The 26,241-nt window shown below is 38.8% G+C and overlaps 1 protein-coding gene across 1 annotated transcript; it reads left to right on the forward strand.

Annotated features, from left to right (window-relative positions):
• Positions 1 to 1,368: 1,368 nt before the first annotated feature.
• On the forward strand, positions 1,369 to 24,912 carry LOC308358884 (cell cycle control protein 50C-like; the record flags this gene model as incomplete). Its single annotated transcript, XM_080829383.1, has 7 exons — positions 1,369 to 1,560; positions 5,472 to 5,582; positions 12,298 to 12,399; positions 13,457 to 13,544; positions 13,963 to 14,103; positions 21,879 to 22,088; positions 24,722 to 24,912. 7 exons carry the CDS (start codon positions 1,369 to 1,371, stop codon positions 24,910 to 24,912), a joined length of 1,035 nt encoding a protein of 344 aa, XP_080685509.1.
• Positions 24,913 to 26,241: the final 1,329 nt, after the last annotated feature.

Consider the following 26,241-nt stretch of genomic DNA (forward strand, 5'->3'; position numbering starts at 1 on the left):
GTGAATTAGAAGTGTTCACTGCCATCTTCTCACACAAGGCTGATACCAGCAGCCATACTTGCCACCGCCTCCAAGCCAGATTCAAGTGATGTGCTGAAAATTTCCCCCGGCATTTGCTTTTCTCAGTTTTGCAAGTGGAAAGTTTCAACTCTGAATTGGATTCCATCTAGTGTGAGTTTTTGCATTTATTTTGTATTCTTTTAAACTAGGTACACCTGCCAAAGTTGTTGCCTTCTTTAATATAAAAATAGTCCAAGGGTACCTGGGTGACTCAGCCAGTTAAGCGTCTGATTTGATTTTGGTTCAGGTCATGATCTCAGGGTTATGATATTAAGCCCAGCATCAGGCTCCATGCTTCGTGTGGAACCTGCTTAAGATCCTCTCTCTCCCTCTCTTTCTGCCTCCCCTTAAAAAAAATAAAATGAAATAAAAATAAAAATAATCCAGCATGGCTTCTCTGCCTAATATTAATAAAAAAGGAAGGTTAGGAAGATGCCTTTTTTTTTATCCTAAATTTGTACCTTAAATACATTTTAAAGAAAAGAAAGTAATTATTAACAGCCCAATGAAATGTTAAGGGATTTCTGATAAATGAGAAAAACCCCAAATCAAATTAATAATACCATATTGCAATACTGAACTTTTAATTGAGTATCTATCTTCCTCTTCCTTTCTCTTGCCTCATTTGAGCTACTCTAAAGCACATACTTGGAAAAGGTTTAGGAGGAGATGTTTTTAATGTACACTTTCTACTGGAGTCTTTCTTATGGATGAAAAAATTGGCAGCTGCTGAGATTAGACATCTGTGTTCCACAATCCCGGTTTGCTTCCCTCTTCCTCATTATCACAAGTAGCAAAGTTAGCTGTAATCTGAGAGCATTCTTCCAACTTAGTTTATATTTATGTTAGAAGCAGCCACATTTGGAAAAAAGCTGATAGCCCTAACTTTTTTTTTATTAATCTCCAAGGCTTTAGGCAAGTTCTCAAAGATAAATCCATGCTCCCCCTTCAGGAAGGGCTTGCCTTGAATTAGTCACCACATCCCAGAAATAGCCCATTATAACTGCTTCCCAATGTCACTGGATGTTGGTCTGTGCAGACCCTGCTGGGGACTATTCCTCCTGGGCATGGCATTTAGCACACGCTTTTTGAGCCTAAAGTAAAATATACCAATGGCTGATTGAAGAGAGCTGTGTTATATCCTGCTGAATATCAGGTTCATTTAAGGAATAATTCTGGGAAGTAGATGCAACTAAAAGGAAATTTCATATAATTCTTCATTTAGTATTAGCATTATGCAGTATCACTATGTGTAATAATGTTATAAATGCCTGGAAAGTGTATACCTCAGTCACCTGCAGGACCAAAATGAAGAGGACATCTGAGGAAAGTCAGTCCCGATTGCCAGACAACTCTGCCCTGAAGCAGCAGCAATTGCCTGCCTACCGGCTACAGCTCACAGCCACTGGAGTCCTCTCTGGCTTTTTTGCAACAGGAGTATTCTGCCTTGGTGTCGGCATCATTCTTATATTGTCTGCAAAGAGTATCAAGGAAATAGAGGTTTGTCCCATCTTACATTGTTAATGTAGATTCTAAGAATTTTCAGCTTTGGGACTATAAATGAGTGATCAGTTTGAGAACACGGCCCCTCAATAGGGGGCTGTGTCTCAGGCCAGTGAGACTAGAACATCCCTTTTTCAGTTAACCAGTGCAGATGGTGGCAGTCTGTGTGTTGGCTTTATTCATCCCTACTCCCTCTTAAGGACACTCACTTTCACGCTGGTCTGCTCAGCCGATCATTTACAGGAGCCTGGCAAACCCAGAAGCTTTTTAAGCTGGCTGGAGAAATGACCAAGGATTGATAGAGGTAGGAGAAGGAGAGGCAGGGTCAAATGACTGCCAGATGCCTGTGAATCATATGAATAAAGAAGTAGAGACAAAGAGGTCTTCAATTTTGTCCCACTTTCAAGCGTTGTGTCTTTCCCTTTGCAAATGAACTCCCTCTGAGATCATTATTTTAATCTAGGAAAGCCAAGAACCCAAATCTCTCTGGCCTCTTAAGGATACTTAGAAATATTAACTAAATTCTGCTGGAGACTGAGAGTTTGCACACAAATAAGATAAGTAAGAGTTGGTTCCTGCCCTCAGTGAGCTAATGATAGAGTAGTTAAGGCCGTGTGTGGTAAGAGCAGAGAGCTCAGCCATGGCTGCCTTGTTCACCGCATCCACAACCCCTTCCTTGCACACTGCCCAGTACATAATAGGCGCAAACTTAGTGGAAGAATGGATCAGGGCAAACAGGGCTTTAAAGAGGAAAACACCATGTCATGTCCCACTCCTCTTACCAAACCACACTGCTCTAATGCCTTTCCACTTATATTTTCTGCTACCAACTCTCAGCAGTTTATCTCCCCAGGAATTAAATGCCCCTAGGTCCTTTTGAGTCCTTCAGTGTGAGATTTAAATGACCAGTGTCCACCAAATAGTAGATGAAAAATGGCAAGAGAAAATTAAACTTGCCTTTTCCACAAAGAGCTCATCCCATTTACTTTTTCTATTTTCTTCTTCACCAACACCTTTCTTTCTGATTTCCCTCCCCCCTTCCCTTGCTTCTTCCCTTCTGATTATCCACCCTTACTCACTGTGAAGTGCAGCCTTCATTAAGAGGCAGCCATTGCTAAATGATGTCACCTCGTGCATCTAAAGGGAACCTCACTCCACAGTTCACTAGCCACTCTGCAAACAGCTTTCCACAGAATGATTTTTATCATGTTAAGGATATTTTCCAATTGACCTTTTTCCTAGTCACTTAGGATAGGACATGTTGCTTTTATACAAGAAAACCAGAAACCACTGTGATAGTGAGATCCTCTTTTGCACTTGGATATATTTCATTATACTGGGTGATAAGATGAAGTGCATACCTCAGGCCAGTGTGATCAAGCACAGACCTAGTAGAAGAGTTCTAAGTGGTTTTCCTCTTCTCACTTAGCCTTGGGCTATAAGAAGGAAGTGACTTTATTCCAGTTCCCTTTGAGCAAGAATGATTGTTCCTGCCTCTCCAAATTTCTATGAGGAGCAAGCAGATTGTGATCTTTCCTGTCATTTTAGAGCTATAGGTTCACAAAGTCATTCAAGAGAGTAGATCATAGATATGTTTTCCTCATAAATTTTTATTGATTTTATTATTTTTTCCATCTTTAGTCACCTATTTCACCCATCCCTCTGCCCTTCTCCCCTCTGGTAACCACCAGTTTCTTAATAGTTAGGAGTCTGTTTTTTTGTTTTTTTTTTTTTTCCTTTGCACATTTGCTTTGTTCCTTAAATTCCACTTATGAGTGAAATCATATGGTATTTGTCTTTCTCTAACTGACATAGCTCATTTAGTATAATACTCTCTAGCTCCAGGGGTGCCTGAGTGGCTCAGTCACTTAAGTGTCTGACTCTTGATTTCCACTCAGGTCATAATCACAGGTGTGTGAGATCAAGCCCTGCATCAGGCTCTGAGCTCAGTAGAGATGCTTGAGATTCTCCATCCCTCTTCCTCTGCCCCTCCCCCCACTCTCACTCTTTATGAATAAATAAATAAATACATAAAATTTTTAAGAAATACTCTCGAGCTCTATCCACACCATTGCAAATGGCAAGATGTCATTCTTTTTTGATGGCTGAGTAATATTCCATTATATTTATATCTCACCTCTTCTTTATCCATGCATCAGTCTATGGACACTTGGGCTGGTTCTGTAGTTTGGCTACCACATAAAACTTAGAACTAGAAAACACCTTAGAGGGGTGACTGGGTGGCTCAGTCATTAAGCGTCTGCCTTTGGCTGGGGTGGTAATCCCTGGGATCGAGCCCCACATGGAGCTCCCTGCTATGTGGGAAGCCTGCTTCTTCCTCTTACACTCCTTCTGCTTGTGTTCCTGCTCTCACTCTCTCTCTCTCTGTCAAATAGGTAGATAAATAAATAAATAAATAAATAAAATCTTTTTAAAAAACAAAACAAAACAAAAAAAACCTTAGGTATCATCTACTCATAGATCATTTGCTCATGAAACACATTTTTATCCTAATTCTGCATTAATAGAAATCCAACAAGAATCCATGGGGTAGAATGAATACTACGACAGCAAGCTCACAGATCAATTAATTGCTAGACAAAATGATGCTGATCAATAAAATGTGGGCCCTGAGATTAAATATTTAAATCAAAGTCAAAGATTGACTGAACTGAACCCTAGTTTCCTCAGTCACAGTTCAGTGTGCTGTCAGTTATGGTACAGCCCTATTCTTTAAAGCTTTTTAAAATTTAGAATACAGTTTCACACACAGCACATCAATATTTTCCAAAATAATAGCTCAAGCCTTGTTGTGTTTTTAAAGAATGACTTAAAAACACATACATACATGCATGCATACATATATAAAATAATGACAAGTAAATATAAGGATCTAAGTACAACTAAGTAGCCTTTTGGTTAATCTTTAATGTAGTACTAACACTTTGGCTCTTTGGCTTCAAAACTCCCAGTGGTTTGCAAGGATTAAAAAAATGCTATCTTTCTTGTTAGTATTGCCTCCCAAAGAATCCTACATCCCATTGGCAGTTTACCAAGGAGAAGGCCACTCCCTTGCTTTCCTGCTCTTCCCCATTCCCATAATCTAATTATTCTTCAACACAGTGAGGAAGGAGCAGAAGGGAAGTGCACAGCCTCTGTGAGCCTTCCTTCCTTAAGCTCCTTCCAGCTATATCTTTACATAACTGAGGCTCTTAGCCAGAGCTCATGGGATTTGCTCATTTGGAACACACCACCCTTTTCTAACGAGTCCACGATACTATTTTAAACAGAATTTAACTTTTAAAAAACAGAATATGACAACATTTTAAAATCAGAATTATTCCACATATATCAATAACCCTACATTTTGGAAGCCCTTCTTTTTCTGTGTTTGGTCCTTTTTAATAACTTCCTCTAGATGTCATGTAGAAAAATTCATTAGTATAAATATTTTCCATACAATAGAATGGAAAAACGGTGAAGTGACTTCCCCATAAAGCTGATTAGCCTCAGGCTGTAGACCCAGTTCTTGTGAGTCATTGCCTAATACTTTCCTAATGACACCTCTTTATGATAGAGACACAAGCGTACATCACAACAGGTTGCATAAATATACACTAGAAACACTGAATTCCAGGTCAGTGGCAAAATACTGCCAGGTCTGAAAATGAAAGCCTGTAGAAGGGCCCACTCCTCCCAAGCATCTCCCGAAACACTTTGTGCCCAGCAGTGGACTATCCTTCATTCATGTCCCAGAGTCCACGCCCTTGACAACAGAGCTTGAAGACAGGTGGACTCAGGACTTGATTTTTAAAATATGAACTTTTTATTTAAAAATAAAAAAATATTTTTAAAATATGAACTCATGTAATTTTTAATTAATAATTGTTCTTTTCCCTGCCTGACAGATTAAATACACAAAAATCTGTGGAAATTGTGCAAAACTGCGAGAAGATGCCACTAATTTTGACAAAGAATGCACCTGCTCTATTCCCTTTTACCTTTCAGAGACAATGCAGGTAAGTGAAATTCAAGAGTCTTCAATTAGCTGTACACTGATCTATTCCCATTTCACACTTGGCAGTAAGTTCAAAGCTCTTGGTGGACCAAGAGCTTTCCAAAACTGAAAATACAAAAAATGAAACAGAGTACTGGTGAGGGACCTTACAAAGTGTCGAGTTCATGCAAGACTCTCCCCCCACTTTTTTATTTTGGAATGTTATTCTTCTTTGTTTCTGTTTCCAGACTCTTTACCTACCCCACTTTGTAACATAATTCTTAATATCAATCAGATTCTCTTCCAAATGTCAACACAAGAGGAGACCATAGAGATCATTGAACCTAACCACTCATTTTATAGTGAGAAAATTAATGGGCTGAGAGGTTAAGTGACTTGGACAAGGTTAGTATCAGGGGTCACACACCTGCTGGGATTCTCCTCCATCCTCCCTTACCCCACCCCCTCAAGTCATTCTACATTTGCAATTGCCTAATCCCTAAGGCAACTCTTGGCCTGGCTGTCAGGCACTGTGAGAAATGTGAAAGAAATATTAAAAGAAGTCCCTGCCCTTGGGCTGATTAAAGTCTTATGTTAGTCCAGGTCCTCTGAGAAGCAGATGCCAAGACAGGATTAGACATGCAAGAGATTTATTGGGGGAACTGCCTGTGAGGGAAAGTGGGGAGAGAGCCAGAGGAGGCTGGAAGAGCTGTTAGATCACAGCACAGCTCTGACCCTGTGAAGAAATGGGAAGCGGAGAAGGAAGGGAGGAAGTTAGGGAGAAAGGTCTTAGACTCCAATGTATTCTTTAGGAAGTTTCAGCAAGGCCAACAGAGAATCCCTGACGGAGTCTGCCTCATATCCCTGCTGTGCTCAGCCATTGAGAGCACCAGAGACAGCATGGCCTTGGTGCAAACACAGGATGATTTCAGAGCAGTGACAGCTGGGGTCATCCCTCAGTTACTGTCCCTATAGTGGGGACCCCAGAGGCACCTTTTCAGGGCCTCCACAATTTTACCTGGTAGTCAAGACAACCAAATAAATGAAAAACTGTATTCCCTTCAACTCCTCAAAGATCCTGTCCTGTCTCTAGACTCCACACCTCTCCCCCCACAGTGTCCTCCTCCCTGACTTGGTCGATCCCCCTCTTTCCCTTTCAGATGACTCTGCATGGGATGAATCTAAGTATAGGCAGGCTCTCTCTTGAGCATCCCACTGAGCATTCCCATTGAGCTTCCCACCTCAAGACCCTGCTTCCACCTCAGACTCAGCAGGTCCCAAATGAGACTCATCATCATCTCCTGGAAAACCCTCCTTACTTCCCTTGCTGGTAAAGATCCCATCACCAAGACTCCAAACTTTCCTCTGACTTTACCCTGCCAACTCCTTTTTCATCTAAGCCTCTGATGTGTGGACACTGTTCTTCAATCCATCTCTGCAACCACCCTGTCCTCTTTGTTTTCTTTGGCATTGCCTCAGTTCGGGCCTCCTGGTCCAGTATCAGAGCTACCTACCTGCCTTTGGCTTCCCCTACTTTAAACCAGCTGTTGTTTGCAAAATAAGCTCACCATCCTCCCCGCCCCCCCAAAAAAGCACTCTTTCAGGTTGCTCTTCAACCACCTGAGGGCCAGCTACCTTTTCATAAAAAGATAGAGGAAGGAGGAGACCTCGTACTCTAGCCAGCAGACCAACTTGCTTTCTCACAATACGACTCTCTCTGTTTCTGCTATTGTTTTGCCTAGAAAGTCTCCCCACTCACTGCCACTTGTGTTAAAACCCTAACATCCCTAGGCATTCCTTGAGCCTCCTTTTCACTCCTTTCTCCAGCAACAGTTTGCCCACATTCATATCCTGGGAGCAGTTTCCATTCTTCCGATGAACTTAATATAATCAGTTGTAGAGTAATATCCTGTGGATTCACTTCCTCTATACAGGAACCTCCCTGAGGATAGAGACCATGCTTTACATGTTACACCACAACTACCTACTTGAAAGTGCATGTGCTACACGCTCAACCTTCCCCCCACCCTCCCTTTACCAGGTCAACCATCCCTGTTCCTATCTGCAGGCTTATCTCCACCTGTACATAGATGCCTTCTTTCCTTGCCTTTATAAGGACTTAAGTCAGCAGTTCTGTCCTCTCCTATATCATCAGCTTTTCTTTCTATTCAATCATCCCCAGCATACAGACATATTATTTCACTTATCTTCAAACTTATCTTCAAACCACTCTTCTATTCTCCCAATTTCCCTGCCAGCTATTTGCCCACTTCTTACCTCTCATTAGCAGGAAATCTCAAATGAGTTGTCTATCTTGACAGTAGTTCCTCTTTTCTCACTCTCTCTCAAATCCACTCAGTCAGGTTTCAGCAGTCAGACCTTAGTGCCTTGTCGCTCACTGGACACAGGTGATCACTCCCTCATCCTCTACATACTTTCTTCTCTTAGCTTTCAAGATACTATACTGTCTTGGTTTTCCTCCTAGCCCCCAACTGCCTTTCTTTGGTTACTTTCCTTTTCTTCCTGTTTACCCCAAACTCCTTATGTTGAGATAGGCAGCACTTAGTCCTAGTCTTTAGTCTTCTTCTCTCTAACTATGCTCACTTTTTTTTTTCGGAAATGTCATCTACCTCCAGACTTTAGATGCCATCTACTACCAACACCATTTTATATCTCTAGCTTAAACATCTCTTCCAAATCCATACTTGTATGTTCAGCTGCCTTCCTAATATCATGTGGATATCTAATAGATATCTGAAGCTCAGCATTTCCAAACCTGAATTCCTGGTTTCCACTTCTCCCCTTATCCACTGCACCACTCCCTGCCCCTACCAAAAAACCCAGTCCATCCAAAGACTTCTCGGTCTCAGTTGGAAACAACTCCATCCTTCTAGGGGCCCCTGGGTGGCTCAGTCACTGAGCGTCTGCTTTCAGCTCAGGTCATGATCCTGGGGTCCTGGGATTGAGCCCCGCATCACTGCGCTCCCTGCTCCATGGGAAGCTTGCTTCTCCCTCTCCTGTGTCCCCTGCTTGTGTTCCCTCTCTCACTGTCTCTCTCTCTGTCAAATAAATAAAGTCTTAAAAAAAAAAACAAAAAAACAAACAACTCCATCCTTCCAGTGCTCAGGCCAAAAGTCTAGTAGTCATTGTCATTCCTTTTATTCTTTCACACTTCACATCCAATCCATCCTGTTGGCTCTACCTTCAAAATATATCCAGGGTCTGTCCACTTCTCCCACTTCTCGCACTACCACCCAGCTATAGGCTATATTCACCCCTCACTTAGATTTCTGAAATAGCCTCCTCGTAGGTCTCCCTGCTTATATCCATGTCTCAACATAGCAACCAGAGTGAGTTTTTCTTTTTTAAGATTTATTTATTTATTTGAGAGAAAGAGAAGGGAGAGGCAGAGGGAGAGAGACTCTCAAGCAGATTCTGCACTGAGCGTAGAGCCCAACACAGGGCTCAGTCTCACGACCCTGAGATCACGACCTGAGCAGAAACCAAGAGTCCGCTGCTCAACCAACTGTGCCACCCAGGCACCCCCAGGGTGAGCTTTTTAAAGTCGGAGTCATATGGTATTCCTTTACTCAAAAATCCCTGAAGTGGGGGCCCCCAGCTGGCTCAGTTGGAAGAGCATGCAACTCCTGATCTCAGGGTCATGGGTTGAAGCCCCACACTGAAATTAGATTACTAATAAATAAATAAACTTTAAAAAAATCCCTGCAATGTCTCCTCTTTCCATTTAGTGAAAAAGCTTAAGTCCCTTCAAGGCTTTGCATGATTTGGCTTCTTATTTCCTCTCTGACCTAATCCTTCATTCTATTCCCCCAACCCCACTCCTACCACACTGGAATCCTCACTCATTCAACTAGTCATGTGTTCTCTTGCCTTGCCCCCTGTACCTGATATTCACTTGGCCAACTGCCCTACCTCCTTCAGGGCTTGGTCCAACCTTCACTTCAATAAGGCCTACTGTGGCAATCCTATTTCACACTGCAAACTGTCTATTCACTCCACTCTTGTACTACTCCCAGTCTTGTTAACTTGCTGTGATTTCAATTTTTCCATAGTACGTATCACCTCCTAATTTGCCAAATAAATTAATAGTCTATGATATGTATTGTTTATTGTCCGTCTCTCACTATTGTGTCCCAAGCACCTATGCCAAGGACTAGCATAGGGTAGGTGCTCAATTAATGTTTGTTGAATGAATATATGAATCTCTGCTTCCTCCACAGGGCATAATACAGTATATTTATGTAGTAGATGCTCAGAAAATGTTGAAAGAGTAAGTGAACAGAGGAAAGATAAAGTGCTAAATTATATGGCTTTATGTTCTAGGAAGCTTTGGTTTTATGTGACCTTTTCTTATTTCTCTCTTGATCCCAAATGAAAGCATGTTGGCATTGGTAATATTCTGAATACATCCAGATTGATTATGGCTAGGGCTAAGCAATTTTGTGAGTAAGTCAGATATAAACTATAAGGGAATTACTGAGTTGTACTAGGATTTTAAGTAATATCTACATAAAGGCAGTGAGGGAGGTTTTATGTGTGTCTTCTTATAGGTTAAAATTCTAGTTTTTTATAGGTATGCCCTTTCTTGCCTTCCTCAACTCACCACACTGAGTTAGTGTTAGATCGTGTAGACAGTACTTACACTTGTGGTTAGCAAAACATAATGTCTAGACTTTGTCAAATCACTATGTTGTACACCTGAAGCTAATGTAACATTGTGTATCAACTATACTTCAACTGAAAAAGAAAGTTAGTGTTGCCTAATTTTGGCCAGAAAGCAGGGGATGCTAAAAACAATAGAAAACTATTCTCTCACAGTTCTGGAAGTCAAAAGTCTGAAATCAAGGTGTGACAGAGTCAATTCCTTCTTGGAAGCTCAGAGTACTTACATTTTTAAAGAAAAAATCCAAAAGATCGAATCTTAAGGGCTTCAGTTTCCATCTGTCTGTGTACTTTGAAACCTTAAAGTCAAATAAATGTTACCAGCTGCTAACCATTCCTTTCAGGCAAAGACTTTCTCATAAAAATCCAGCCAGACTAGTTAGTGCAACCGCAGAGCCTTCGGTTCACCAGTTAGCACACAGCACACACGCTAGGCAATGAGTTCACGCAAGACTTCCTTAAACTAGGAATCCTGCACAAGAATGCCACTGAATTTAAAGAGAAGAAACACCATAGAGTGCCTTGTGCCTCTAGGACCAATAAAAAAGATGATGCTCTGGGAGGCCTTGTTAAGCTAAATTTTGGACAAGGAATCACTGAAAAAAAGGTTATTAAAACACTTCTGTCCCTGGTGTGGTGTGAGTGTGCTCTGCCTGTTTATTTTGTCATTTATGTGAATGTATCACTTTGGGTAAGTGAAATTCTCTTTTTAGCCTCCAAGAAAATGTACGGTAAATTCCACTCTGTGGGTTTCATATTTTCTGTAGTTATGGGTCAGCAGTAGAGGTTTCCTTGTTGGGTGAGGAAATGTAATCAGTCATTCCCGCTATGCCTGGTTTGTTTGCCTTCACACCCATGGTCTCTATTTATGATGTTGCAGCCTGCCTCTTTGTCATGATCCAACATCTCCCCTTCTTGGTGTTCCAGACACTTTTCTCTTACAAGTGACTAAGTTCTTAAGCCTTTGTTGTTTTCTATAAATGGCCACACTTACCATGGCCTTTATTTCCAGCCTGCCCTGAGTACCAGCTCACATTTTCCATACTCATCCTCTTACATGTCCTTAGGGTGAGACCAGAAGCCTTTCCAAAGTCCCAGTTTTTCATGGAATACACGAATCAATTGACCCCAGAGATTATAAAAGAATACATTTGTATTTCTGGCACTGAATATAACAGCTAACGTATGGGGAGCACTTAATAAAGGCCTTCATCTTTTTGGATGCAGGCCTTCATTATTTTGGAGGTAGGTCATATATTAATTATAAACAGCCACATTGGGCATTTCCATTTGCATTATATGTGCTGTTAGTAAGATCTGTATCAAGTCTGCCTGGAGAATGTTGGTATATCACCATAAAGGTAAGCATGATGGTAGCCTATGACTAGACAGCCTCATAGGGTAGCATAGATGAAACGGACCATCTCTCATGGCAACAAGGTGACTTATTGCCAAGGTGAAAATCACCTTTCTTTCAGATCCACGAATTATTCTAGTCCCTCTTTTTTTTTTTTTTGGTCCATAACAAATGGTTCACCATTTCTTGAGCAAGTGCCAGGTACTGTGCTAGATTCTGGGGATAAAAAGACAAAGACCCCAGAGCCAAACTACAAGGAGCTATCTCATGCCTTTAACATGCACCCGGATGGCTCCAACCTCAAATATGTTCAAGGATTTCGTTTGAAATAATTGACTTTGATGCCTACCACAACCCCTGGGCAAAGCATTTTTCCTGGTATTGTTAGAAAATAATGGTATCTGTAGCATCAATTTTATATATTGAGAATACAAAACCTGGTTTTAAAATTTTTTCATGGTGGAAGCACAGCAGCCCTTAAAAAACATTGAAAATAAGTTATTTGGTGATTTTAATAATTCTGTGTAGACAAGGATTTTCCAACACCGATTTTTTAAAAATAATTTCTTGGGTTTCTGCTTGATATAAAGAAACTTCCAGTTCCTATCAGTTCTTTCTGTGGTATTTTTTATTCTAAAAATTGTGTCCATGTTTATTAATATTACAGTTAATTCTTCTTGCTTTTCTCCTTTTACAGGGTAATGTTTATATGTACTACAAACTGTATGGCTTCTATCAGAATCTCTATCGATATATTCTATCCAGAAGTAATAGCCAACTGGTGGGTACAGACTTAAAGGTAAGGCTTTAGTTAATTTGGTAAATACTTAAAAAAAAAAAAAAAAAAACACCTGGTGGGTCTTTAAGTCTAAAAGAGGTTATCAAAAAATAAACTAAAAAGCTAAAGCTTTATAAAACAGAGTGTTCATTTCATTTTTGCATAAAATGAATGGGCTGGGTATTCTATATATCTGCTAATGAGAGGAGTAGTTTCCCTCTTCCAAACAGTAATACGAATCTTGTCTAATTAAATGGTTATCCTTTCATGCATCAGCCATTTTGATAGTAACCTTGAGTGGCTGGTCTCAGTCCAGTTCCCTGTATATCTACCATTGTCCTTCCTGTAATTCGGGACTTCACTCCACCCAAGGTTAAGGAAATCAAGCTCTACTTGATTGATTAAAAGCCTTTGGTTTAATTAAATACCCTTTCACTCCTAGAAGTATAAACTTTTAGTCTTGAGAAATGATACTCAGCATGCTAGCAAAAACAAACAAAAAACAAAACAAAACAAAAAAACATAGAAGAAAACCTTTTCCATACTGAAATTATTATATGAAAGTGATAATCACATGATTTTTTTGGCCACCACTCTTTTAAAAATCTATTGTGATAGTTAGGTGGATGGATCCCCTGTGATAAGTCATCTAGTATGTAGACTCACTATAATTTGAATCATTTTCAGAATATGAATTACACTTCAATAAAAAAAGGTTTAATAATATATTCTGGGTGTAGCCTTAGTGTGATATTTAGCTGAGCCCACAAAGTAAGTTCCTTCCTGCAGACGTATTTGGTATGGTATATATTGTTAATAAGGAAAAAAATATATACCACACACACACACACACACATACATACACACACACACACACACACACACACACACAACCTCCAAAACTCAAAAATTTCCCAGTCTACATGAGCCAGAAATCTGGGAAAAACAGGTAGCAGTCCACAATCTTGTTATGTGTCAATAAATTAGTGTGGGTTAATTTACATTGCCAGTGTTCTCACTTTTAACATTCTAAGAGTTTATCAAAGCATTTCTTTTTACTGTATCATCTTGCTTCCAGGATGTTGGAACCTGTGCTCCATTTAGCAAGTCCCACGATGGGACTCCCATCGCTCCTTGTGGTGCTATTGCCAACAGCATATTCAATGGTAGGTGACTTTTCCTGTCTCCATGGTGTGCCTTTTCATAAGCATATAATAACCTAAATGTCCAGAAGATCACCTCTGCAACTGAGTACCATTTCAAAAAAAGAAAAAAGAAAAGAAAAGAAATTGTGTATACACTATCCACTGACTTACCGTATTTCATTTGCAAATAACTTCTCCCTTACTGGAGATTTGAAGTAGTTAGGGAACATGAGCTAAATGGAGCTTTAGAGTATTTTCCAATAATTGGGGCCTTGGCAAGAAAGAGAATAGTTTTCTAATTCCAACATCTATTACATGTAGGCATGTTGAGAGTCTGCTAAAACCCTAGTTTACTTTTCAGCTGTGTCGGATTTTGTACTTTGAAGTGGAGCAAAAATGCTTGCTTGTATCTCTAGCACAATTTTTAATTTCCTTACAGATACCATTATTCTTTCCTACAACCTGAATTCCTCTATACCTATTGAAGTCCCAATGCTAAGAAGTGGAATTACATGGTGGACAGATAAGTATGTCAAGTTTCAGAATCCAAGATCCAAAAATCTTTCTATCGCATTTGCAGGTAAGACCCATATATTAGCTAAATATTCTTTCCTCTTTATCGAAACTTTTTTATGTGTGAGGAAATGTTTAAGATACCTCCTTCTTTACTTTTTTTGCTGACTTCCCCTTTGCTCTGACTTTCCCTCCCTGTGGACATCTCCATCATGTACCTATCAGAAACATGAAATGATGGGTACCCTGGTTCCTTTCAGTTGACATTAGGAAAAAAGCAATGTTTTAAGAAACTTGTTGCTTAATTTATAATTAGGGTGACCATGTAATTTGTTGTCTAAGCTTGTGCACTTTTGAGAGTGAAAAGGGGGTACTAGGAAAACTGAAGTTATATATTTATTTTAAATTTGAATTTATTAATCAGTAAATTGACATTACTATATTGGTGGACCTATAAAATAATTCCATTACAAACTACTTTAAAAGGCAACTATTTCAAAAATTAAAATAACATATCTGTGTATACTAAGCCAACTAAAAAAACTACTTTATTATTTAAACATTAAAAGATAACATAAGCAGAATAATTAAATATTATTTATTATTTATTATTATTATTTATTACTTTATTATTTAAACATTAAAAGATAACATAAGCAGAATAATTAAATATTATAATTATTTCTTCGCCATATCTGTCTTCATTATATGCCCCTGTATTTTTCTAATGAATTTATTCTTTTTATTATTTTAAAAAATATTTTATTAAATTTTTATTAAAATATTTTTAATTTTTAAAATTAAATTAATTTTTAATTATTTTACAGAATTATCTGCAGTCTTTTTTGAAGTTAAACTTTATGGTTAATCAATTTGATACTGTTGGCCCCTTTAATTGATTCTTCTCTTTTAACCCTAATTTTTTTCTTAACTGAGAAGGTAGCTATAGGTGCTGAGGTACCTATTATGCTCATAGCCAATTTCACTAATGGAGGATATTTTCATTTTCATTTTTTTATATTGAAATATGCTAGTACTAAAACCTAAATATTTTCATAGCACTGTCTTTTTACCTCACTTTTTTTTCTATCTCTTATCTTTCTAAGTGTATTCCTAAATTTAGATGCTATAAAATCTTAAACCTTCTTTATATCATTTCATTCTGGTAGAGAAAAATTTTTGAAGATTTTATTTATTTATTTGAGAGAGACTGAGCGAGAGAAAGCGAGAGAGCATGAGCAAGGGTGAGGGGCAGAGGGAGAGGGAGAAGACGACTCCCAACTGAGCAGGGACCCTGATGTGGACTCAATCCCAGGACCCTAGGAGCTGAGCCAAAGGCAGGCACTTAACCAAATGAGCCACCCAGGCACCCTAAAGAAAAAATTTAATCCAGTTAAAAATAGGAGCTCCATCAAAAGAGTTTTTACCTAAATTGAAATATTGTAAAGTACAATTGTAGAATTAAAAAATTGGTCCACATTTTGAACTCTCGTTATATAATATGTTCAGTTATTCCCTTGTTTTCATGGGGGTAAATTTTAATATCTTCTTGTTTGCAAGATTGTCTTTCAATAATTACAATTCACTAAATCAAAAACTAAGTTTTTTGGCATTCCATATTTTGGATACTTCATTTAAAATCTTTAAATTACTTTGACTAAAATTCAACCCAAAGTTAGAGGCTCATTTACCAAAAAAATTTAAGATCATTATAGGACACATCATTTCATATACAAACTAGTTCTTCAAAGGCTCAAGCATTTCTAAAATTCTGGTTGATGATGCATAGCAAAGACAGACCACATATACTACCATCCTGAAGTGTTTTTTTTAATTATCATCCATATTATTGTTTTTTTTTCTCCAATTTTTTATTTATTTTCAGCGTAACAGTATTCATTGTTTTTTCACCACACCCAGTGCTCCATGCAATCTGTGCCCTCCCTAATACCCACCACCTGGTTCCCCCACCCTCCCACCCCGCCCCTTCAAAACCCTCAGGCTGTTTTTCAGAGTCCATAGTCTCTCATGGTTCACCTCCCCTTCCAATTTCCCTCAACTCCCTTCTCCTCTCCATCTACCCTTGTCCTCTATATTATTTGTTATGCTCCACCAATAAGTGAAACCATATGATACTTGACTTTCTCTGTTTGACTTATTTCACTCAGCATAATCTCTTCCAGTCCTGTCCATGTTGCTACAAAAGTTGGGTATTCGTCCTTTCTGATGGAGGCATAATACTCCATAGTGTATATGGACCACATCTTCCTTATCCATTCATCCGTTGAAGGGCATCTTGGTTCTTTCCACAGTTTGGCGACCGTGGCCATTGCTGCTATAAACATTGGGGTACAGATGGCCCTTCTTTTCACTACATCTGTATCTTTGGGGTAAATACCCAGCAGTGCAATTGCAGGGTCATAGGGAAGATCTATTTTTAATTTCCTGAGGAATCTCCGCACTGTTCTCCAAAGTGGCTGCACCAGTTTGCATTCCCACCAACAGTGTAAGAGGGTTCCCCTTTCTCCACATCCTCTCCAACACACGTTGTTTCCTGTCTTGCTAATTTTGGCCATTCTAACTGGTGTAAGGTGGTATCTCAATGTGGTTTTGATTTGAATCTCCCTGATGGCTAGTGATGATGAACATTTTTTCATGTGTCTGGTAGCCATTTGTATGTCTTCCTTGGAGAAGTGTCTGTTCATATCTTCTGCCCATTTTTTAATATGATTATCTGTTTTGTGTGTGTTGAGTTTGAGGAGTTCTTTATAGATCCTGGATATCAACCTTTTATCTGTACTGTCATTTGCAAATATCTTCTCCCATTCCGTGGGTTGCCTCTTTGTTTTGATGACTGTTTCTTTTGCTGTGCAGAAGCTTTTTATCTTGATGAAGTCCCAGAAGTTCATCTTTGCCTTTGTTTCCTTCGCCTTTGGAGACATATCTTGAAAGAAGTTGCTGTGGCTGATATCAAAGAGGTTACTCCCTATGTTCTCCTCGAGGATTCTGATGGATTCCTGTCTCACGTTGAGGTCTTTTATCCATTTCGAGTTTATCTTTGTGTACGGTGTAAGAGAATGGTCAAGTTTCATTCTTCTACATATAGCTGTCCAGTTTTCCCAGCACCATTTATTGAAGAGACTGTCTTTTTTCCACTGGATATTGGCAAGGAAGAAGTCAAACTCTCTCTCTTTGCAGATGACATGATTCTTTATATGGAAAACCCGAAAGACTCCACCTCCAAACTACTAGAACTCATACAGCAATTCAGTAATGTAGCAGGATACAAAGTCAATGTCCAGAAATCAGTGGCTTTCTTATACACTAACAATGAAAATACAGAAAGACAAATTAGAGAATCGATTCCATTTACTATAGCACCAAAAACCATAAGATACCTCGGAATAAACCTAACCAAAGAGGTTAAAGATCTGTACTCGAGGAACTACAGAACACTCCTAAAAGAAATTGAAGAAGACACAAAAAGATGGAAGACCATTCCATGCTCTTGGATGGGAAGAATAAACATCGTTAAAATGTCTATACTGCCCAGAGCAATCTGTACTTTTAATGCCATTCCAATCAAAATTCCACCAGTATTTTTCAAAGAGCTGGAGCAAATAATACTAAAATTTGTATGGAATCAGAAGAGACCCCGAATTGCTAAGGAAATGTTGAAAAACAAAAATAAAACTGGTGGCATCACGTTACCTGATTTCAAGCTTTACTACAAAGCTGTGATCACCAAGACAGCATGGTACTGGCATAAAAACAGACACATGGACCAGTGGAACAGAGTAGAGAGCCCAGATATGGACCCTCAACTCTATGGTCAAATAATCTTTGACAAAACAGGAAAAAATATCCATATTATTGTAAAAATTTTACAGTTCAGTTTCTCTAACTATGAATATACAAAAATATTTAATTTGCACAACCTCAGCTCTTCTTTTGATTAGGAAAATACTATAGCTTGTTTGGATATAGTGACAAATTATGTATCTACCACAACCAATTTAAAGTACATTGATCTGTACATTTCTCGATTTATTAACAACATTATTTTTATTCTGATGTTGTGCTCCACCAAATTTGTGTTTATGCTGTCACTGCAAAACCAAAAACTTATACTTGATTTTTCATTTTTTAGCTGAATTTATAGCAATATTTATTATAATGTTAGAATTTTTAATCTTTCAAGATTGAGTATCAAAAAGCTTTGCTGTGATTGCATGAAAAGTCACACCAAAAAAATTCAAACCATTATTTTTTTTTTTTTTTTTTTTTTTTTAAATTTTATTTATTTATTTATTTGACAGACAGAGACCACAAGTAGGCAGAGAGGCAGGCAGAGAGAGGAAGGGAAGCAAGCTCCCTGCTGAACAGAGAGCCCGATGCGGGGCTCGATCCCAGGACCCTGGGATCATGACCTGAGCCGAAGGCAGAGGCTTTAACCCACTGAGCCACCCAGGTGCCCCAAATTCAAACCATTATTATAATTAACTGATTTTTCTATTTTGAAGCATTTGAAGACACTGATGTGAAACTGGCCTCATTTAATTGTGCACAAAGTTCTTTTTATACTAAAGAACAAATGGAGGCAACACATTAAAGCTTTCCTTTGTTTAGCGCCCCCCACCAAAAAAAAAAAAAAAACTAAAGGGAAGCTCAATTGATCTAAATGAAAAGTCATGCTCACATAATGACAAAGAAATGGATCTTCTGTAGCTACCTGAGGCAAAGCATTGTCTTTGGATATACTCCTAAAGATAACCACAAACCTCTGGGGTAGATGTTGATGTTCTTCAGGAGAGTTATGTCTTTTAATTTTCAGTTGGTCATTGACATCACAATGGTTCCTTTGTGTGGTAATTGTCAACCAGCACTGCAAGTTTCACATTCATCAACTTTCTCAAGAAACTGTACTTAATTTTACATTAAACATACATGTTTTATTTTTTAGCTCTTTACAGCTAAAAGGACTTCCTACCTAATAAAAACTGATACCAAACAATGAAATAGTCATACATTTGTACCATATAATAAATGATAAAACCACAGTTGCAACAGGGTTCAAACGTACACCCAGCAAGACATTCAGCATCTATCTCCCACACTATGTCATTTGTGTATAACATAACCTATAATTTCCCACGTTTCTCACTGATCCCACTGAGTTGTAGGCTGGCAGCTTCATGTATCTCATGGGTCAACACAGAGGCCATGACCTAACTAGTTGGAGTGTCAAAGAGCTAGGAGGCGTCACAGGAATATACTAAGTTTTGATTGAAAGGATCTCTGGTTATCTTTCATTAATCACATGTTAAAGTAAGCATTCCATTCACTGCACATGGGTATTTCACACATTATTAGCCAAGACCATGGCTGGAAGGTGGAAGGATGAAATTATATGTACATTATTTGTTTGGGATAAATGCTAAGTCAGGTGGGATAGCAGACAAAAGACATATGCTGGGACTATCTTAGACAACTGGCAAGTCTGGTCACTGTACCTATGATTGAATCCCTAGTTTTTGAAAGGAACTTGGCAACATTCGCTTGTTTTGTCTTGCCACATAACCTCAGGCCTACAACACAAAGAGTCTTTGGTGTTCTGTCATCTCCAGCTACACTTCGTTTTTACCTTTACTGTAAGAGTTACCACATTATCCTGTAATTATCTATTTGAATACTTGTCATCCCACTTCAGCCTGTGAATTCCTTGAGGAAATTAGGAAGTTTTGTATCCCTGGTGCTTGATACGTAGCGACCAATCCAGAAATGCTTGTTGTTGAGTAAATGGGTAAATACAAATGACCCAACTTGGAAAAGGAAGAAAGTTGGTGCCTCTTAGATCACACTTCTCATACTCTCTGGAAATGGGATGAACTGGGATCAGGGGTTGGTAAGGAAAAGCATGCTTAAACTTACATTTTTAACAAAATGGGTGATGAAGATGTCAGTTTCTTATAGGACATGTTATCTTGGGACATGAGCTCATGAGAGGGTGAGGTCCACGGTGGAGGTACCAGAGGCAATTTCAGTTTTCATCAAAATTCTTCTAGCAACAATGATTGAAATTTTGGGAAGGGCCAAAATAGGTGAGCTCCACAATATTTGCAGAGGAAGTTTCTTAAGCAAAGGAATTTTTTCCAGAGGAAGTTTAAGTGTACAAACATACTTCAGCAGATTAATAGAACCAAACTCAGCACTTGCTTTTACAAGTACCATGCTTAGAAAGCGGGACGGGTTTCTTTTAAAAGAAAATAGTTTAGTCAATCGAGTTGAGAAAGAGTGGTTTCCTCTTTTGCATTTGGATTCTGCAATTACTAGAACCAATTTTCTAGAATGAAAAAGTTCATTAAGCAATTTTCTCTTATTGACTAGTTCTTTAAAATTCAATATGGATTTTATTATCTTCTGTCAACTTTCATTGGAATCACTCTTTCCTTTAGCAAGCATTTGTTGAATGCCTGCACTGTGCCAGGCACTAGACTAAATGCCAGTGAAAAAAGGACACTATAGTGAGGAGCATGCTGTATAGTGGAAGAGACAGACAAGCCCACCATGCTAAAGTGGGAAGTATGAGAACGAGAGTAAACTCAACAGACTCATTTCCTGGCACTGGCCTTCCATCCTGTGCTTCCAACAGTCCTACAACACCCAAATCTACTAGGCCTCCTGGCTTTAGAACAGGCTCGTAATTGGGGCACCTGGGTGGTTCAGTGGGTTAAGCCACTGCCTTCGGCTCAGGTCATGGTCTCAGGGTCCTGGGATCGAGCCCCACGTTGGGCTTTCTGCTTGGCAGGGAGCCTGCTTCCCCCTCAGTCTCTGCCTGCCTCTCTGCCTACTTGTGATCTCCCTCTTTCTGTCAAATAAATAAATAAAATCTTTGGAAAAAAAGAAAAACAGGCTCATAACACCTTTGTTCTCTGCCTTCTCTTTGTCAGTTCCTCCTCCTTACTTCTAAGGAGTAACGTGCTCTAAGCACGTTGCAGCAGAAAATATCTATTTAACATAGTCTTCATGCACACACATGATTATTTCCTTAGAATAAATTTCTAGAAGTAGAATTTCTAGGCCAAAATATATGCAAAATATTTTGAAATTTTTGATGCATATTCCTAGATTGCCAGTGATGTTTTCAGTCTGCACATTTATCTGCTCTGAGCAAGAGTTCCTAGTTCCACTGCATCATCAATTGTTGTCATTTTTTTTCTTTACCTGTTACCCAAGTTTTAGATGAAATGATATGATCATTTCATCTAAAATTAAAATTAAAATTAAAATTATTCATCTAAAATTAAAATTAAATTTAAATTTAATTTAAATTTAAATTCATCTAAATTAAATTCATCTAAATTAAATTCATCTAAAATTAAAATTAAAACAAGTTTTAGATGAAATGATCATATCATTTCATCTAAAACTTGTTTTAATTTCCTGTCTTTAAATTGCTAGTGAAGCTAAAGAAAATGAAGACAGTCCCTGTGATGCTATCCCTGAATATAACCACTATTATCCTTTTGGTCTATTTTTTCAGTGCTTTATATGCATTTAATGTAGTTGAACACATAATATACATATAATTTGATATTCTGTTCTATTTTAACCCTATGACAAATCATCACTATTTCCCCTACATTTCCTTAGAGTTTTTATAATCCATTATTTTTTAAAGTTTGCATACTTAGGTAGCTTATACATACACACTTTTTTTAAAGTCTTAATTATTACTTCTCTTTTCTCAAGAAAGCAAAACTATTTCATTCTCTCTATTCTAAGGAAAACTGAAGGGTGTAGATGATTTCTGTCAAACATGTCAATGATTTCTTCCCATAGGGACCACAAAGCCCCCATCCTGGGCGAAGCCTGTCTATGAGCTGGATAAAGAGGATCCAGAAAACAATGGCTTCCTCAACGATGACTTCATTGTGTGGATGCGGGCAGCTGCCTTTCCCACTTTCAAAAAACTGTACCGTCGACTCAATCGAATACAGTACTTTACTGAAGGCTTGCCTGCTGGTAACTATAGTTTTAACATTACATATAGTATCCTTTTATACCACTCTTCTTCCTGAGGATCAAGAAAAATCAGCATCTGTCTAGGTACTAGTTGTTGAATTATTCCATTTTGTACTTTTCTATTTTACAATCTAATCTGTGTATACAAAGAAGAAATATATAGTTCTCTTATTGGTAGTACTGTCACTTGTCACCATAGAACTGTTTGTCTCCACTTTATATATAATCAAATATGTACTTTTAAAAAAAATTTTTTTTAGGAATAACAGTTAATAGCAGTATCAGGTAAGTAGAGATGGGTAAATAAGGAAGGACTATTTCTATTCCCCCAAAAGATTAAATACAGTGGACCTAGAGATGTGTAACAGAGAAGGATGGGATGAGGTAGAAGACCAGGGAAATGAGAGAGAGTGATTTGGTAAGCAGTAAATTTAGAATATATGCTAAAAATAATGAAAACTGAGAGACACTGTAGAACCTTTTAATCTAAACAAAAGTATAGACCAAGGGAGCCCTGGACTCAAGATGCAGGTGCAGTCCACCCAACCCATGTGATGTGTGCTATAAGTTCTGCTCTGAAGATGCTGTGTTCTTCCCTCTTTGATACCGAGCCAGCTGGTAGGAGTCAGGGCCTTGGTTAAGGACATAAGGTCCAAGTTAGGAGGCTTTAATGTGGGATTCTGAATGTTTTCACTTAATTCAAAAGTAAAAATGTAACTCTTGACTTAAAGACAAAAAGATTTAACTTCAAAATGAGAGCCAAACACTATCTTTAAAAAAAATTATTTATTTATAACAATCTCAGGGCTACTGAGTAAGAGTTGTTCATGGGACTCCCAGCAGGCCAGAGGATCTTACCCCAACACCGTCTACCGCCTTAGTTTCTTTACATCTCGGGGAGCTTGAATGAGAAATCGTTTAGAAGAAGTGAATGACTGTATGAGCTCTAGTTCCCCACTCCATGTTTTCTTTTCTATCCTAGAGTGTGGGACATCTCCATTCTGACGCAGCAAGGGGGTGGGGAGGTAGGGGGAGACACTCCTCAGTCAGAGATGCACCACTGATGTGACACCCTCTCTGCTTCTCAGCTTGTTGCCTCCTTTTTGTTCACTGATGAGTATGGTTTGCCTTCAGTTCCTTCATTTTCTTCCTAAATAAAAATGAAAGCCACAGACCTGTTTCTCTTATGCAGCCTTACACATACAGAGCTAAGAGTAAACCATAGAATATTACCTTTTTAATAGAATTTCAGCAAGCCACACCACCCCCCCAAATTTGAGATTGAAAGTTGCTTGACAGTAGTCTCCCAAATTAGACCTTCTGATCCCAACTTTGTCCACGACTCCCTTATCAGTAAAGCAGTTAGAGTTGCAGTCACAAAACAGGAAGAAAGAAACCCATCGTGTACTGCTGTCCTTACCATGCATGCCCGGGAGTTTCGAGTTGAGGGAGACATAAGGGACTCCATGTTCCAAACAGAGGAGACACTCTGTTTCTCCTCTGGAGTTAAGCTCTCCTTGAGTGACTTCATTCACAGTCCTATTTTAATGCTGATGACTCTTGAGTCTAAATCTTGCTGGCAGAACCTGGACCCTGAGCTTCAACCCTATACTTGCACCTCCAGAGCAGAGCCCTGGTGTGAGTAGTACCCAGCCTGCCTCACGGCCTTGCTGCCATGCAAGGAGAAGGACTAAATCAGAGCTGCAGCAGACACCTATACCACTCCTAAGGGGGAAAAGATGTTCTGTGTCTGAGAAAAAGACCTTCTTAATGGAACTGAAGGAAGAGAACACACGCTGCTGGGTCAAGGTGGCATGCAGGGACCTGGTGACAGTGAGGGATTTTGATGGAAAAGAAAGAGAGAGAGAACTTGTTTCCTAACCAGTTTCCTTGTGCCTTTAAATCGCATGTTGCCAAGTGATTTGAGGCCTTTTAAGAGCTTTGCTGGGAAATGCTGCAGTCCTGTGCCGTTGCTATGAGAAGCCTTTATTTGTTTATTAGTTTGGTTTACAAAAGGCACCAGATGTTTAAAAACCTCAGGCCACATGCATAATCAAAATGACATCATTAAAATGCTAACGATAGCAAACCCACTTCAAACATATTCTCCTCAGCAATGAGGGATGTTTGCCTTTTCAAAACCCAAATGAATGCACCACCTTTAGCTTTCCCACCAAAGATGTTTTGCCATCTATCTCATTATTTTTATTCTTCACTAATGTTGAAGAATTTTCTACAAGGTAGGAATTGAAACCTTAGTTATGAAGGACTTTTGCCTACCCTGGGTCTCCTGATTCACAAACAAAAATTTAGGTTTGCTGTAAAGCACATCTGTATTCTTTTCATTTCCTTGGGTCTGCCAAAGGAAATTAAATATATTTGTCCATTTTTTTAGTTGTCTATAAGTCAGTCTGATCTATTTGTGTCAGAATCTCTTTTATAGATTACAACTATGTAGAGGGAAGGCTTGTTTTTGCTTAATTTCATTCCAGCAAGATACAACATTGGTAAAGATTAGATAACATGAAGTTAAATATTCAGCCATTTTTCTAAACCTACAAACACAACAATTTTATATGGTTCAGCCTAATATATTTAGGATATACAGTGGTAGAGCTGAGAAGTGTTGAAATAATCCTTAACAGGTCTTCTTGTCTTAGATTTTCCAGTAACCAGGTTTAGAGGAGAAAAATCAGTTGTTCTTTCCACCTTGACATGGAGTGGAGGCAGTAACCTTTTCTTAGGTCTTGCCTACACAGTGACAGGAGCAGTGACGTGGTTGGCCTCCTTTTCCATGATGGCAATTCACTTGATGCTGAAAGACAGGAAAATGTTCTTCATCCAGCAATGAAGTCAAGTTTTAAGAAGAAAAGCAGAAAACACAGAAATGGACAATGAAGTAACTAGCAGAGCCAAAGATTTGTGACTAGGCTCAAAATGACTGAGATATTTCAGGAAGCAGAACTGGATTGACCAACCAAGTACAATCCCAGATAGGTAAATAATGAGAGATTCAGAGTGAAGAAGAGGAGGAAGACAGGGAGGAAGAGGAGGAGGAAGAGGAAAAGGCATAGTTATGTATAGTAAAATGTCCTTAGAATGGGGAAGATAAATCATCCTTGAGTTCTAAACCAAGTCTCGGGTATTTATTTGAAGGCTATGTGCCTGGAGGTCTGTGAATGCCTAGGAGAGAGTGCCATCATTAGACAAGAGTAAGTAAGCCTGGGATCCCCAAAATTAGATGAATCCTTTAACCTCAATCAGGCTCAGACCGTGAGTCTTCATTGCCAGGTCGAAATTATAGACTTTTTAACAATTGTTGAACATTGAATTGAGCAATCAGGATGATTTTTGAAAACTGATTTATTCAGTTTCTATGGATTCAGAGTTAAGTTTTCTTTGCTAAGAATATACCAAGCAAAGATTGTGGAGTGTCTGGAACACCCACAATACAGCAATTCACCAAAAAGAAAGGCCAGAGGTTTCCCTGAAGTTATTCATGTAGCCAAGAGGAAAGCACTGAAAGTTACTGATTCTCTCAAAAGTTGTATTCATCATTTAAGGGCACAAAACAAGTCTCAAACTTACATTGGGATGACATATTCTGGAATGCAAATGATGACATATATTTATAATACTTGAATCACATGTGTTGAGGGAGCTTTTCAGGGTCCATCTTAAGATGTTTGAATTCCTGGGATGCCTGGGTGCTTCAGTCAGTTAAGCATCTGCCTTCAGCTCAGGTCATGATCCCAGGGTCCAGGGATAGAGTCCTACATTGGGTTCTTTGCTCAGCAGGAAGTCTGTTTCTCCCTCTGCCCCACACCTTGGTCTTGTGTGATGCTCCCTCTCTCTCTCACACACACACTCTCTCTGTCTCTCTGGCAAATAGGTAAATCTTTATTTAAAAAAAAAAGAGTTCAAATTCCTGCTAAAGGTAACTTAAAGGAAACTGAACAAAGTACTTGGTAAAGCTGCCAGGGGAAGAGTCCCCACAGATTTGTGTACATAGATCTGAACACTGTCCTTTAAAAAACATTTAATATTTCTTTTTTAAGATGGAAGAATCTTTACTCTGTGATGTCTCTAGGAGAATTTTCATTTGTTAAAGAAAAATACAGTACAAACATATATTTGTCTCTTTAGCAGCGAAGAAAGCTTTTCTTTGTTGCAACTTTCT

The sequence above is a fragment of the Martes martes genome, assembly GCF_963455335.1.
Source record: "Martes martes genome assembly, chromosome: 1".
NCBI classification, from domain to species: Eukaryota; Metazoa; Chordata; class Mammalia; order Carnivora; family Mustelidae; genus Martes; species Martes martes.